This window comes from Perissodus microlepis, chromosome 14 (genome assembly GCF_051167445.1).
Source record: "Perissodus microlepis isolate ML-2025 ecotype Zambia chromosome 14, ASM5116744v1, whole genome shotgun sequence".
In the NCBI taxonomy this organism is placed as follows: domain Eukaryota; kingdom Metazoa; phylum Chordata; class Actinopteri; order Cichliformes; family Cichlidae; genus Perissodus; species Perissodus microlepis.
Window position 1 is genome coordinate 7,921,021 of NC_140474.1, and position 13,830 is coordinate 7,934,850.

At 37.7% G+C, this 13,830-nt stretch overlaps 1 protein-coding gene across 12 annotated transcripts in view; it reads right to left on the reverse strand.

Annotated features, from left to right (window-relative positions):
• tenm4 (teneurin transmembrane protein 4) overlaps positions 1–13,830 on the reverse strand; it is a 146,138-nt gene that overhangs the window by 81,241 nt on the left and 51,067 nt on the right. For 10 of the 12 annotated variants that reach the window (XM_084951135.1, XM_084951133.1, XM_084951132.1 and 7 more), the window contains exon 4: positions 8,049–8,270. The exons of the other annotated variants lie outside the window; for them this stretch is intronic. In XM_084951135.1, coding sequence (XP_084807261.1) covers positions 8,049–8,270 — 222 coding nt within the window. The remainder of the gene's footprint in view (positions 1–8,048; positions 8,271–13,830) is intronic. 12 annotated transcript variants of the gene reach the window in all.

Consider the following 13,830-nt stretch of genomic DNA (forward strand, 5'->3'; position numbering starts at 1 on the left):
CATGAAGAGTTAGGGCAGTTTTGAAGGAACTTGGTAGTACCAGGAACCTGGACTTATCAAGCTATACATCACAAACTGACCAGTGAGTATAAATTAACACCAAAACCAAAAAGTTTTTCACCTTTTCACTTACCAACAAAAAAACGCAGTTAAAAAAAGTCCTACTTCTGCTCATTATTTCTCTAACTGACCTCTATCAGAGTGTTCTCTCTACCTCCCACAGAGACCTGTGACAGTTTACTCAGATCAGACACTGACTCCTGTGTAAACAGATTAGCTGTCCTCTTCCTGAAACACACCAATTCACTGGGCTTTTCTGAATTTGCATTTAGCGTTTTTTTGAGCATGCACAGTTTTCTTTTAAATAAACAATACTTTGTTTGCCTCCAAACTTCAATCCCGTAACTGCCGCAGCTTAAGTGAAACACATTCAAGATTTGATCCAGATTTAATCAACCAGATTAAGAGTGACTCCACTGGTTATGTACCATTTCAAAGCTTTTAGCAGTAAAATTTGCTCTTTTTTCTTTTCTTTTTTTTTTTACCAACTCTATTGTCACTTTTTAAAGAGGATTTAAAACTATTAGATATGAAGTCTAGAAGGAGAAATTGTACCCTGTGGTTTTATATTCACTATTTGATAGTGTGCAATTCATGAGATAGAGGACCAATGTCTGTGTGCACTCTGTATCCATTTATTTCCACATCTGCTAAGCCATTCATCAATCAATGAACTCCCGGCTTTACACAGAGTGGCTTTTCTTTATAGCAGTAAGCCTCCTTTATTTCACAGATATCCACAACACTAAATTGCCAATTTACAGCAGAGAGAGCAGAATACAAACACACACAAAGCTTATTTTGTATAATCAGCTCCTTCATTAAAGCGATACCTACTCATGCCAGTCAAGAAGCTTAGAGTCATTTCAGATATTTTTAGGGTCAGGAACATGAAGCTCTGATATCAACATGTGTCAATCAAAGCAGGCACAATAAGAACTTTTAAGGTGCACACTGGGTATTCAGAAAACATTATTATTAAGCTTCAATGCTTAGGTCTAGTCTGCAAAGTGGGTATAAAGTCCTTTGTGTAGAGGTGGCATGCTAAATAATGGCTCAGCAAAAGAAATCAACACAAAATGTACCATGCTGTATTAAGCAAGCCTGTTTCTTTTCAGGATTTAAACAAGCTGTTGCTTTACAAGGCACTAGGTAATTTTATACACAGTTTCATATTGTTTCAGTCTAGTGTTTCTGTTTCTTTACGTTCCATTAACTATCACCAAAACATTTTAATTTTCACCTGGCTCAATGCCACGTAATCTAGATATTTTCTAATGTAAAAGAACCACTGAAAGAAGTAATTGCTATATGATGCATTTGCTGCACTGACAGATGGTCGGCTACTAAGTTCTCCACTTCTGCACAATGTTGCCTCTGTGCTTAGTCGAGACAGTGAAAGAGAAGCACACCAAAGTCGTTATCAGCAGTGGACTAGTGTGAGGTAAAGCCACACGGTTGTTGATGATCTCCTTCCTGCTCAGTAATGTAACTGATTCCCTAAAGCCATTAATAAGGATATGCTAATTAGTTACAGGGACACCACAGATACTCTGAGAAATATATCACAAGGACAAATGCATCGCTGCTCTGGAATGCATTTACTTTTAGGTAAACAAATACTTTACTTCCTACTGTATGACCATCAAGTAAATGTAGGGCAACAAGTAATTAATTCCTCTAACATATTTTTGTTCCACCTGGGGACCATAGAAGCAGTCCCCAGTGTTATAGCAAGGCTCTTAAGAGCTTTGCTATAACATAAAAAATTACCACGAAAATAAATTGGTGCACATCAATATATCATAAACTTAATATAAGTATAAATCAATACAAGTATGCAGAATGGGCTTGCAGTGTATAGTTAGGACTACTGCCTCTTTTGTTCACTCTGTTTAAAGACCACAGGAGGAACATATTTGAAATATACTTTCTGAAGTCTGAGCTACTCTGATATTTAGATTTAAATTTACATTTTAAACCTTAATGTATCAACAGTTTTAAAACTGATGGGAAATAATTCTGGTTGGGTATTCCACCTTTGACCTTCCCTTTGGACACTGTAACACAGAAAAGCCATCTCTAAATTCAAGACAGCAGTTGCACAAATCAGCGACTGAAAATCTCCTGCAGCCTTTAATCAAACCTTTGATCATCATATGCGTCCTAAAACAATTTCCTTTATTGTGTTTTCACTGATTCATTCCCTTCTGATGAGCTGCTGCCTGCTGAGACCGATTCTTCATCGTAGCTCTTCTTCTGGCACCTGGCAGCCACTGCTCTGCTTTAGCTGTTTGCTAACTATTAATGAGTTATACCTTCAGGATTGAATATAGGTCCGAAAGAACATCTAAATTTCTAACTTTAATTTTTCTATTTCTTTTTAAAATGTACATATGTAAAGGCAATTTCCTTCTAAAGTAAAATTACAAAGCTGAAAATGTTTTTTGTTTTTTAACTCAAGTCTGTACTTTATGGCCCAGTAGGGGGTCAAGGTCCACACGTTTGACAATCTAAAAATCAGTTTTGCAGTACAACCAAACTTATATGCACTACAATGTTTTTATGAACCTCGGAGAACCCTGAAAGCTGCAAATTACAAAAGATAATTTACTATGCACAGTCCACTCCAACTGTTTTATTGGCTTTTTGAGAAGTTTTCCCAAACCTGCCAACCTGTTTATATATAAGCAATTCCCAGCACACTGCACAGTAGAACAGATTATAATAAAGAGAAAGATAAATGCTCGTTGCACCTGGCTCAACAGCCAGGCAGAAAGTCATTCTTATTTTTCTGAAAAGAAACAGAAAGACAAGAAACGCATCTGAGACCAAGCACAGTGAAACATGACCCCCACAGATGTGGTGATTCAGCAACAATTATTCACTACTATCCAAAGGATGCAAGAAAATAAATGGTTTTCTATTGACCTGCTTTGCACAACAAAATTGGCACAAAAGAAGATTCATTTGTTATCAGAGAGTCAGAGAAGGACTTTGTTACCATAGCCAAACTTTCACAGGACATTCAGAACAGAAGCCTAAAGATACCCATTCAGTCTGGGAATGTGGCATATTCATTTTTCTTTCTAACAGATGTATGCACTGGTTAAGGCCTCCTGATGCTTTTCTAGACAAGTAATTAAGGCAAATCCACTTCATTAGCTACGACCTCACCCTGCACTCTGAGAAATAAGAGAGATGTCTAATGGTGGAACGTTATAATTACTGGGAGACTGCTGTCCCATTTGTAGAAAAATAGTGACACAAAACTCAGGGAAAGATTAAATAAAAATTAATGGTTAATGTTCCACAAACAAGTAAAATTTAAAAACAAAAAAAACTAAAAGAATACAAAATAATTCAAACTCCTTGTAATATTTCTACTAATGCAAAGTTACGATTTTTACTTAAGGATTAGAAATCTTGGTTATTGAGAAGTCCTGGGTATGTTCATTTACTCATGAGCTACTGTATTGAGCTTGTTAATGAAATACTCAGAGTGTGTGCAGTAGCCAAACTTTGAATTTTACTCTCGACAACAACAACAACAATAAAATCGACAACCAGTCACAGCAGAGCATCCCTTCATCTGGTCCAATTTAGCACTAAATGAGCCAACAAACCAATAAGAGCAGACTGGGATTTTTGGGTTGGCTGCCTTGGCATTTGAGACGGAAAATAGGTGTTTCTGTGATGAGAAAATTCTGTGCTATGTAAACCTTATATGGCACTAAAATAAAAGTATTAACTTATACGTTATATAGCATGATATCAGGTCTTTATTTCAGTGGATATATATAATAGACTGAATCAATATAATACCAGATATTGTGCTTGCAGTGTGTGTCATTTGCCACATTCGGCAAATCACATACAGAGGCCAGGTTCTCAATTTACCACTCGGTATAAAGACCTGGGTTGCGGGATGTTGTATTTCTGAACAAGGACAGTGGATGAAATCTATGGCAGTGATGGTCACACCTGATGAAATAAAGTGATATAACATGCTCCAAACACCCGATCAACTCATTGAGGTGTGAGCTATTCGATACAGAATTAATCAAAAGCTATCAAGCGCCCAGATAAATCATTAAATCTTGCTTACTGCTACATCCCCTATGGCTAATCACAGGAGCAAAATTTCCAGTTGAGTACCATTTGTCTATAAAAATACAAATAGAATTTGTCACGAAGGCAGTGAAGCTGCACACTCTACTGACTCTTAGAGGCTGGTTCTCTCTGCTGGACTTGCTTTTTCTTATGACATTAGAGAAGTCTGAATGGAAGATACATGAGGGAATTTCAGCTGTCTTTGCCGGACTCATTTGAGAGGTAACAGGTGCCAAGAACAACGTGATGTGTTTAGCGCTCAGTCCTCCACTCGCTCTCTATGGAAAAATAGGGAAAAAACATATTGAATTGTGACTATAATTTCACCTTCATCACCGATGTAGAAAAATGTTGATATTTTAGAAATATAAGATCCCCAAACAAGCTTTTACAAAGGAGGTAAGTAAGTAGAAAAGACTTGATGGAAGTAAATATATTTATCCAAAAAATATATGTGGTTGTTTTTAATAACACAACAAAAAATATATTAATAACATAATTCAGAAAAATCTAGTTTTACAGCAATTTAATCTATTAGGATTTGCTTGCAAATGCTTCTCTCACCCTGAGATCTAATGGATTTTCTGTCATTCCCTGAGCTGCCTTAGAAAGAACAAGACAAGTGTTTATGTATGCTCTGTTCTGTGTGTCACTCTGCTGCAAATCCATCAAGAGGTTGGAGATTTTGTTAGATGGCACAGATGGTCTCCAATCATCATGCAATGGAAGTAATGCATCTCACTTTATGTCAATGAAAAGAAGATATGTAGGTATGCAAAATGCATTATCCACAGTCCCTGCACGCTGACGGACAGCAAGTTGAATGGAACTGGACAAATTGTCTGTTGACTCTAGTTCATTGATAATTTGAAGCTAGTACTAAGAGAAACCAATTTCTTTTTATATGTCAGTAAAAAAAAAAAAAAAATCAGATCCTCAGAAAAACAGGGGCAAAGCATGGCAGTGCCATGTGCAGCTCATTAAATTATTATTTAGCCTCAGATAGTTTTATTCCTCACGGTGTCTGTGGCTAAATTACTTTCTGGTGTGACCTCTTTTAACCACATTTCTCCGTCCTTGCAGACGCAGCGGGATGATTAAGCAGTTCAAATGAAGACTTATTTGAATTCACACACAGCTATGTCCCTGGGCCTTCTGTCCGGCTCAGCATTCCTGCTTGGTCAGCTGTGCGGTGGCGGTGGTGTGCTGGCCCTTTCACCAGGGAGCCCGGCTGCGCTGAAAGCTAACACTGGCCGACCCCATGCTGTTTTGCATTAAGAGATGCTAATGCTGGGAGTTTGCAGTGTCTCAGATCTTGTGGCTCAGTGTGGCAGCGGGATCTCACTGGCAGTCTCCTGGGGAAGAAGCCCCTCAGAGAAAGCTGAGGGCCACAGTGAAACACATGCTTCATAAAAGAACTGCAGGCTTCAGCGAGCAGCCTCATCAGCCTTAGAGAAACTATTGCTCAGTGTTCCTCTAGATAAAAGCAGGACTACCCCCACCCCACAGGGAAAAAAAGGGAAATAAATAAACACTGCTGCCTTGAAAGCTACTAATGTGAATAATGATATGCTGCTGAGAGTGTTTACTTGTTCAAAATCTAGCAGAACATTTTAAGTCCTGTATGGGGGCTCAAAGACGACCTTGAGCAAATGTAATTTTAAGCGATAAAAAAACCACCTGTTTTCTAGAGCAACAGATATACTGTGAGACAATTATTTTGGCATGCAAATTTTCTGTGGTTCTTTGCTGCCAATAATAATGTTATTTATTTTTTTTATTTTTTTTGCTACAGTCTGTTAACCCTGATTTTTCTTCTACAACTGACCTGCATTAAAAAAAAGATCTGATTTGATATTCCAGTCATTTTTGCTATGGTGGCTTTCAAATTACCTTTTTTTTTGCTCATGCAATTCTCACTGAAACCTGAGATGCATGCCAAATTCACATTTACATTTAGTAACATGATAAAACCTTTTTTTACCCATAAAAAGAGAATAAAACAGAAAACATTTGAATTATTTTTCCAGATGTTTAATTAAACATATATAGAAATGTGTAATTTGGTTAATTATATTGGCTATGTCATTTTGTGTGAAAAGAAAATCTGCAAGACTATAGAATGACTAAAGACACAGGCATCAAACAAGCTTACATAACTCATTAGGTATTTTAAGTTAGCTGAAGAACGAAGGCTATTTCCTCTTATATAACTGTACGTCGCTTCTTACTGTCAAACATTGTGTAGAACTAAATAATAACATTCATTAATGAAGAATCTCAAGCAAAGCCCATTTTGCAAAGCACTAAGCAATATTTACAAGTTTCTTAGAACAGACAAGCATGGAAATATTAAGAGCTCTGGTGTACTGTTATATGAAATTGTATATGAAAGGCACATAGAAACTTGCTCTACTTTGCAATTTAACAATCAGTCCTACAAAACCTGAGATGACCAAAGCTACTGGTGGGGGACATTCCTCATCGGTAGTCTCCAACCCCTTACTGACAGCCAGAGGCCAACCTAAACGATGTACCTATGCAAATCAGTGTCATTGTTATGAGACAAATCTGCTGCTTTAAAGGCCATTCCCCCCACCCATGTCCCCTTCAGCACAGTCATGTCACTGTTGGGTGACCAGCATGTTGCTACTGAGGAATTAGTGTTGAGATTTGCGATGGGATTAATAGCTCCTTCTCCGGGCTTTCTAAACAGGCAGCTGGGGTAGTTTGGAGCTCTGTGAGTTAACCCTTTAGTATTTGATTTGTAAGAATGATCAGATATTTCGATTTTTTGAATTTTCCTTTGGGTTTACTCCACCAGTAAAAGATGTACAGTAGCTGAAAGACATCAACATTAAAACAACTCTAAAGCATCTTATTTAGCATGCAGATGTGAGTGATAAGTTTCATAATGTTTCATAGACACAAAGAAATAACTTTTTATACTGAAAATGAAGGTCTAAGCAACCAGTGAATATGCAAAAGTCTCTGAATTTGTAGCAACCACAATAGTACAATGCAGCAACAAACAAATAATATATGACCATAATTTCAGCCTCTCGACCAGCCAAATTACATTTACCTGCACACACAACTCATGCAAATAAAAAAGATATATCATTATAACTGAAAGTTAACTATTGATAGAGTGAATAACATAGTCTGACTGCTTGCTTGATAAACATACTGTAAATATTTTACACTACATTTTTGTCATCTCCTAACACCATGTGAGTCTGTCAGTCTGAGTGAGTGTTAAGTTAACAGCAGGAGACGTTGCGTTTCATGAGGAATAATTAGCTGACATTTATTAATAAGAAATCATGTTGGGACTCTTTAGACTCAATCTAGCTCAAAAACCATGTTTGCTATGCTATTTAAATAAAAAAAAATGACAGTGTTTATTTTAAAACTGTTTTAACATAACTTCAGACCACTCAGACTTCAGAGTTCTATTAGGATACGGCAAGGACTACATTTCAGTACTTCAGTACTGTCTCAGTACTGTCTTTTTTGTATTTCTTGTCTGAGGTGTGGAGGTTGCATGCAGCTGCTTTTGAGGGATTTTTAGATGGATACTCTCACCATCAAACATTGAAATTGAAGAGAAATATCTGTGACAAATATCTCCTGCTGAACCAAAATCGTCCATCTCTTTGTGTGAGGCTCTGAACTTTGCAGACCTTGCTTCAGAGAGTGCTGTGCATTTCCTGAGGCTACATATCGACTCAAAAGTTTCTACTCTCTCTCATGGTGCTCAGAAAAAAGGGACATTTTCTTGCCTATAGCCATCCACATGACCTATAACACAACATATCCAGGAGCAGGGGAAGGCTAACCTCCACAAGCAGTAAGTTTGAAAACCAACTCACCATCAGCAGTAGCGGTAGCAGGAGCATACAGGTTCCCTGAGCCAGTTTTAACTAAGAATGAATTGGGGCCAAACTCATCCTCAGAGTCAGAGTCCTGGGCTGGCTGAGCCGCACAGTTACCTAGCAACCCTCCCTGGCTCTCATTGGCTGCAATGGAAGGGGGAGGGTAATGGAGCTGCTCAACAGGGGAGGAGGAGGCGGATGAACAATGCAGCGGAGGACCTGTGGACCACAAACAGAGACAACACATGGGGGGGAAATGAAACACACCCAAACACAGGCAACATCACACAGAAGCAGAACACACACACACACACACACACACACACACACACACATGCAAGACTTAACTCTGACACTTCAAAAACAAACAGGGACACATCTGCCTTTGTCTCCGCCACCTCATCCCAGCTGGGAAGAACAATACAAACAGCTGAAATGACTTTGAGATAGAATAGAAAAGGCAAATGCCTGGCACTGGTTTAGAGAAACAAAAACAACAAAACACCTTTTTGGGATGTTTAATGCAAAAAAGGGGGGATAATTACAGGTTACAATGCTCAAATCCAAAAGCAAAGGGAAAAAAAATAAAAAGAGGAAAACAGAGGTGACGTGTTAGGGTGTATGGAAACATTACAGCACAGCAAATATGTACCCCATCAGGAACCTGTCAAATTACTATGAATCTAAAAACTCCTCAAATTCTAAACAACCTCTCTTCACATCCTTTATCTAACATAACTGCCATTCTCCAAACTACAAAAGTTACACTGAGAGATAAGTGATTAGAGATCAAATTTGCGCACTGTGCAGCAAGCATATGAATATGTCCCTCATTCTGGTGACTGTTAATACCCCCTCCTGTGGAAATATATAAAACCCCTGCCAGTCAAGAAATGAATCCAACCTGAACCAATCCTTCCTTTTTCGTATGTACACTGTGTCCATCTTAGCTTTTCTGCTTGTCAGTAATATAAAAAATAAAACAGCATAGTTGTCAGAGAGGTCAATTGCCTTTAAAGCATGAGTCATCTTGTTATATTTCCATAACTCTTACATCTGAATATGGTACAGTTTTGTCTGTTAAGCCTTACTGGCTCCAATCACATGCTGTCAGGGAATGTTAAATCTCCACAAAGACCTCCTATTAATGTGTAATTAACTTTTGATGGAGCTCTGCAGTGCGCTGAAAATAACACTGCTTAAGTAACATGACTACAGCGCACAAAAGCCATCAGTTTGGCGCTCTCCCCATTTTTCCATCAGTCCTACTGTCTTGATGTTGAAATTCCAGCTGACCTGATTGTCATTTATCAGGAGAGATGATTTTCGTCTATGTCTGTAATGATCCCTGAAGAGTATTAAAACACGACTCACTGACTCGCATCTAATTAGGAAACAATTAGTGATATTAACATATCAGCCACAGCCCTACACAAGCAGTAAACGTCCACTGCTTCAGAGAGTCACAGTTTGTGCTTTACACACACTTCACACCAGACACTTCATTTTTTTCTCAACTCTCTAATGCCGGTTCAGTAATGGGTGCTGAGGCATAGTGGTCCTGCTGTGGGTTAATGGCCAAGACACTGCTGTGATTGAATGTGCAGGAATGTATAACGGCGAGAGGAAAAGCTGTAGCAAAGAGCATTATCACGGCTGATTCAACGGGATTCATCTAAGACATGTATTAGTATCAAAAAACAACTCTGTGCTGCTAAATCAAGTACCACTTGACAAGCTACTACCTGACGCTATTTAAGACCAACTGTAGGATTGAAATGCTTGACGAAAAATACAAAGATGAGCTGCACAAGGGTCTTGGACTGAATATTACTGCATTTTCCTCTAAGAGAGAATTCATCACTGAGACCAGAAAAGATTAAAGTCCTCTAAACATGGTCAAAGTCATAACGTAAATGAGGTCAAGGTAGTCATGTTCAGAAGCCATTACTCTTGCACACAAAGGTTCTACTGTCTCACTGCATTTAATTAATACTGCCTTACCCACACCACATCCACCTGAAGCCAGACACAAGGCCTCTGCAGACAGAAAGCCACAGCTTGAGATGGCCAGAGAAGTTTCTTTGGCTGCCAGAGTTGATTGCTTTTGCCTTCGCTCACTATATTACAGCAGCAAAAGGGAACCTTTACTTAGGACCCCTTGGACCATGCCCAACTGCTGTAGCTTCTGACAGCTTCAGGAAGTGCCTTTTACTGCCTAGTTTGTCCCAACTGCTAAAACAGATGACCACCCACTGCATTTAAGGTCTTAATCTACACATTAGCAAGCCAATAACAAGAACAGGCAAATAAGTGTAATCTGTAGGTAAGGAAATCTGCTAAATACATTGTTGCTTTTAGTGCGTGCTCTCTATATAACTGCTGACAAAATGAATTTCAATAGATTTGGGTTGTTCTAAACCAAAGGAACCTACTAATAATGTAACATTCTTGCATTAAATGCATGTAATCTCCTCTGTAAACAAACATTTAGAAATTCTAAAACCTTTTACTTTCAGTATCATTAAATTATATTCATTTTAATAACACTATTATTAAAAATGCTCAGATGTGTCGGAATAAAGTGTGAAAACAGAATCGAATGAATGGCTAATTATTTAAAATGATAATCTGACAAACACAACAGGTAAGGCTGAAACAGAGGAAGCAACAACACTACACAAGCGTAATGCTACACCATTTGGTGGATATGGGTGGATATAGAATATAGGTTTCATATGAATAAAAATACGCTCATATGAAATGGAAATTGTATAAAAGTTGTGCAGTGAGTTATCAAAAGTCACTTGAAATCAGAAAAAAGATAAAAACTGAAGCGCTGTGAGGCTTTTTAAAAATAATAATTAAAAGATTTTATATTTTATGTTACAGTTCTACAGGTCAAAGAAAAAAAAAACTGTATGTGGTGTATGAATTACAGACACGATCCTAGCAGCAGTATAAACATGCAAATGTATGATGAAGAAATTCGATCAATTCTTTTTATAATCCTACAGCTTAAAATAAATAAGCAAAAACTGACCAAAGACTAGTAATGGGCATGGGCTACATCATGCAAATGGGAGCATAAGATTCTTTGGTAGAATCACCTCTGTGTGTTTATACATCACTACTGTACTTAATCATTAGCAATTATCACTCTCTCTCTTCACAGTTTTCCTTTTCTCCTGTCTCTTTGATCTCACCTTCATTACACTTTAAACTGGTCACAGCAGATTGTTGCCCCTCCCTGAACCTGGTTCTACTAGATGTTTCTTCCTCTTAAAAAGGATTTTTGTCTTCCCACTGCCTCCAACTGCTTGCTCATAGGGGCTGCGTGATTATCGAGGTTTCTTTCTTATATTGTAGGGTCTTTAACTTACAATAAAAGGTGACTGTTGTTGTGATTTTGTGCTATGTAAATGAAACTGTATTGAACTGAACTGAATTCAATTGTTAAACTGTTTAAGAAATTCACAAATCAACAAAAAAGAAGTTCGCATCTTCAGTGGCAGAGCTCCATGTCCATGCTCCATGAGTGGTGACATCACATCTGCACTCTGCCGCTATTCTGGGCTAAATCTAAATTTTTTACAGTAACTGACAAGTGCAGCACGAGGGGGTTTCCAAATGGGCAAAGCAAGTTTGGGACTACTAGAAAAAAATATAGAAAAAAAAATCAAGAAAAGTTTTTTTTAGCTGTTTTAGGATTTTTCATTTGCTTCATCACTAGTGCTCTGGCTGCACTAGTTAAAATTCCATTACACAGATCTTTGGGATCTGTGTAATGGAATTTTGTCAAGATGATGCTGTGCTTATCTGACTTACTTTCTATTTTTATTTAATTAGTTTATGCAAAATTTCTTTTTACCAATTTTCACCTTTACCTTTCTTAAACACTGTTTTACACTGCCTTTTTCAATCGTTCTAGAGTTGGAAACTGTTACAGAATCTACCGTATACTGGTTCACAAATCCCTATAATAGCATCTCACCCTGCATTAAGCTTTAAGCTGTTTTAACACATGTGCTGCAGCCGTGAACTTCTCTACACCGGAGGTGCAAAGGAGAATGTAAATGTCTGAAACAGTAAGATGGGAAATTAGCCAGTCTTCAACTTGTCAGCTACCTAATACACCTACCTAAGTCCGTGTGATATCTGATTGCACTGATGTACAAATAGTGCAGCTAATTGTCTGCTGTATTAGCTGCTAGTAAGAGAGTGTGTTGCCTCCCACACATTCTATCCAGGAAGCTTCCTCATCCAAAAAAGACATAAATAAATAAATAAATACAAATAAATAAATAAGACTACTTCCAGTAGTGCGGACTATCTCCTTCAATGTGCTACATGACAGTTCATGTGTGAAAATGGCTGTAGTGTAATAAATGTCACAAAATGGTGAAAAAAACAGTATTCACAGTGTCACAGGGTAAGGTGACAAACATGTAAGGCATCCAAATTCTGTGTTACTGTGTGTGTGTGTGTGTGTGTGTGTGTGTGTGTGTGTGTGTGTGTGTGTGTGTGTGTGTGTGTGAGAGAGCGAGAGACAGAAATAAACACTATAAAAAAACACCAGGATAACCAATTTAAAATTACAGAAATAAAAAGCTGGAAAATTGATCATGTATTATTTAGCAATAATCAGCTATGTGCTGTGTCACTCAAACCAACAGCAACATAAAAAGCATTTGTAGCCACACTTTCTGCTCCAGATCTGTTTGTATATTATGCCTCTGATTATTATGTGAGTTCAGAAGTGACTACAGACAAGCAAAGGCATTGCCAAACTTATTTAAGAACTGCAACTGTTATGTGTACAGACTGTAATGCACATTCTGGCCTTGAGAAGCTACGAAACTAATCAGAATGATTACATTTGTGCATGAATGAGAAGCAGAATCAGTACAAACAAAAAAAGAAAATTTATGTTTAAAAATTCCTTTATTTGAGGAGGCTTCACATGCTAAGAGAGAGGAAATTAAATCAGGTAAACAAAGAATGTAACTTAGAGGGAGGATGTAATCAAGTGAAAAGAAAGTCGAATAAGAAGAATCAACAGAGTCCTGATATTCAAACCTGTTTTCTCTCCAAACTTAACTAATCTTTCTTATTTTACCACCGACTGATATAAAAGTCGGAAGTTATACATAGAAAATAAGACATATTCATGGAGATAAAATGTGCCATTCTTCAGCTACGCAACATGATAAACCAGGTCTATGACTGCTTTTGTTAAATACAGCCACCACACAGAGGAAGGCTGGAGCAGACGAGTGACTCCATGATGAATGGAGTCACTCGTCTGAATTATGTTTACTTAAAAACTGCAGCTAAGGGCACTAAGCATATAGGACACAGAAGTATGACTCAGAGTCTCAGAGGAGACTGAGTGTCATCATCACATAGCTATTCTCTTTGTAAAATGCACATTGTGTTGAACAATGGCGGGCATATAAGACTGTAGTAAAGGCAGAATCATTTATTGTAATGCTAATCGTAATTTAATTTAATCACAGCATTGTACAATGATAATATGGCAACCCCGCCCAAAACCCAAAAAAGGTCCAAAAAGCAAAAAAAAAATAGACAAATAGACAAAAAAGAACAAACAAGTAATATTATGTGTCAACAAATTGGCTTGGACGGTTGTGTGGTAGCATTTGAACAGGAGTATGTGAAAAGTTGGCAGGTTGTCATTGGCAGATCAGTAAAATGTTATGTAATTTGCTCCTGGCACCAATTTTGTCATTCAGTGTAGGTGGAGTAGGATTCACTC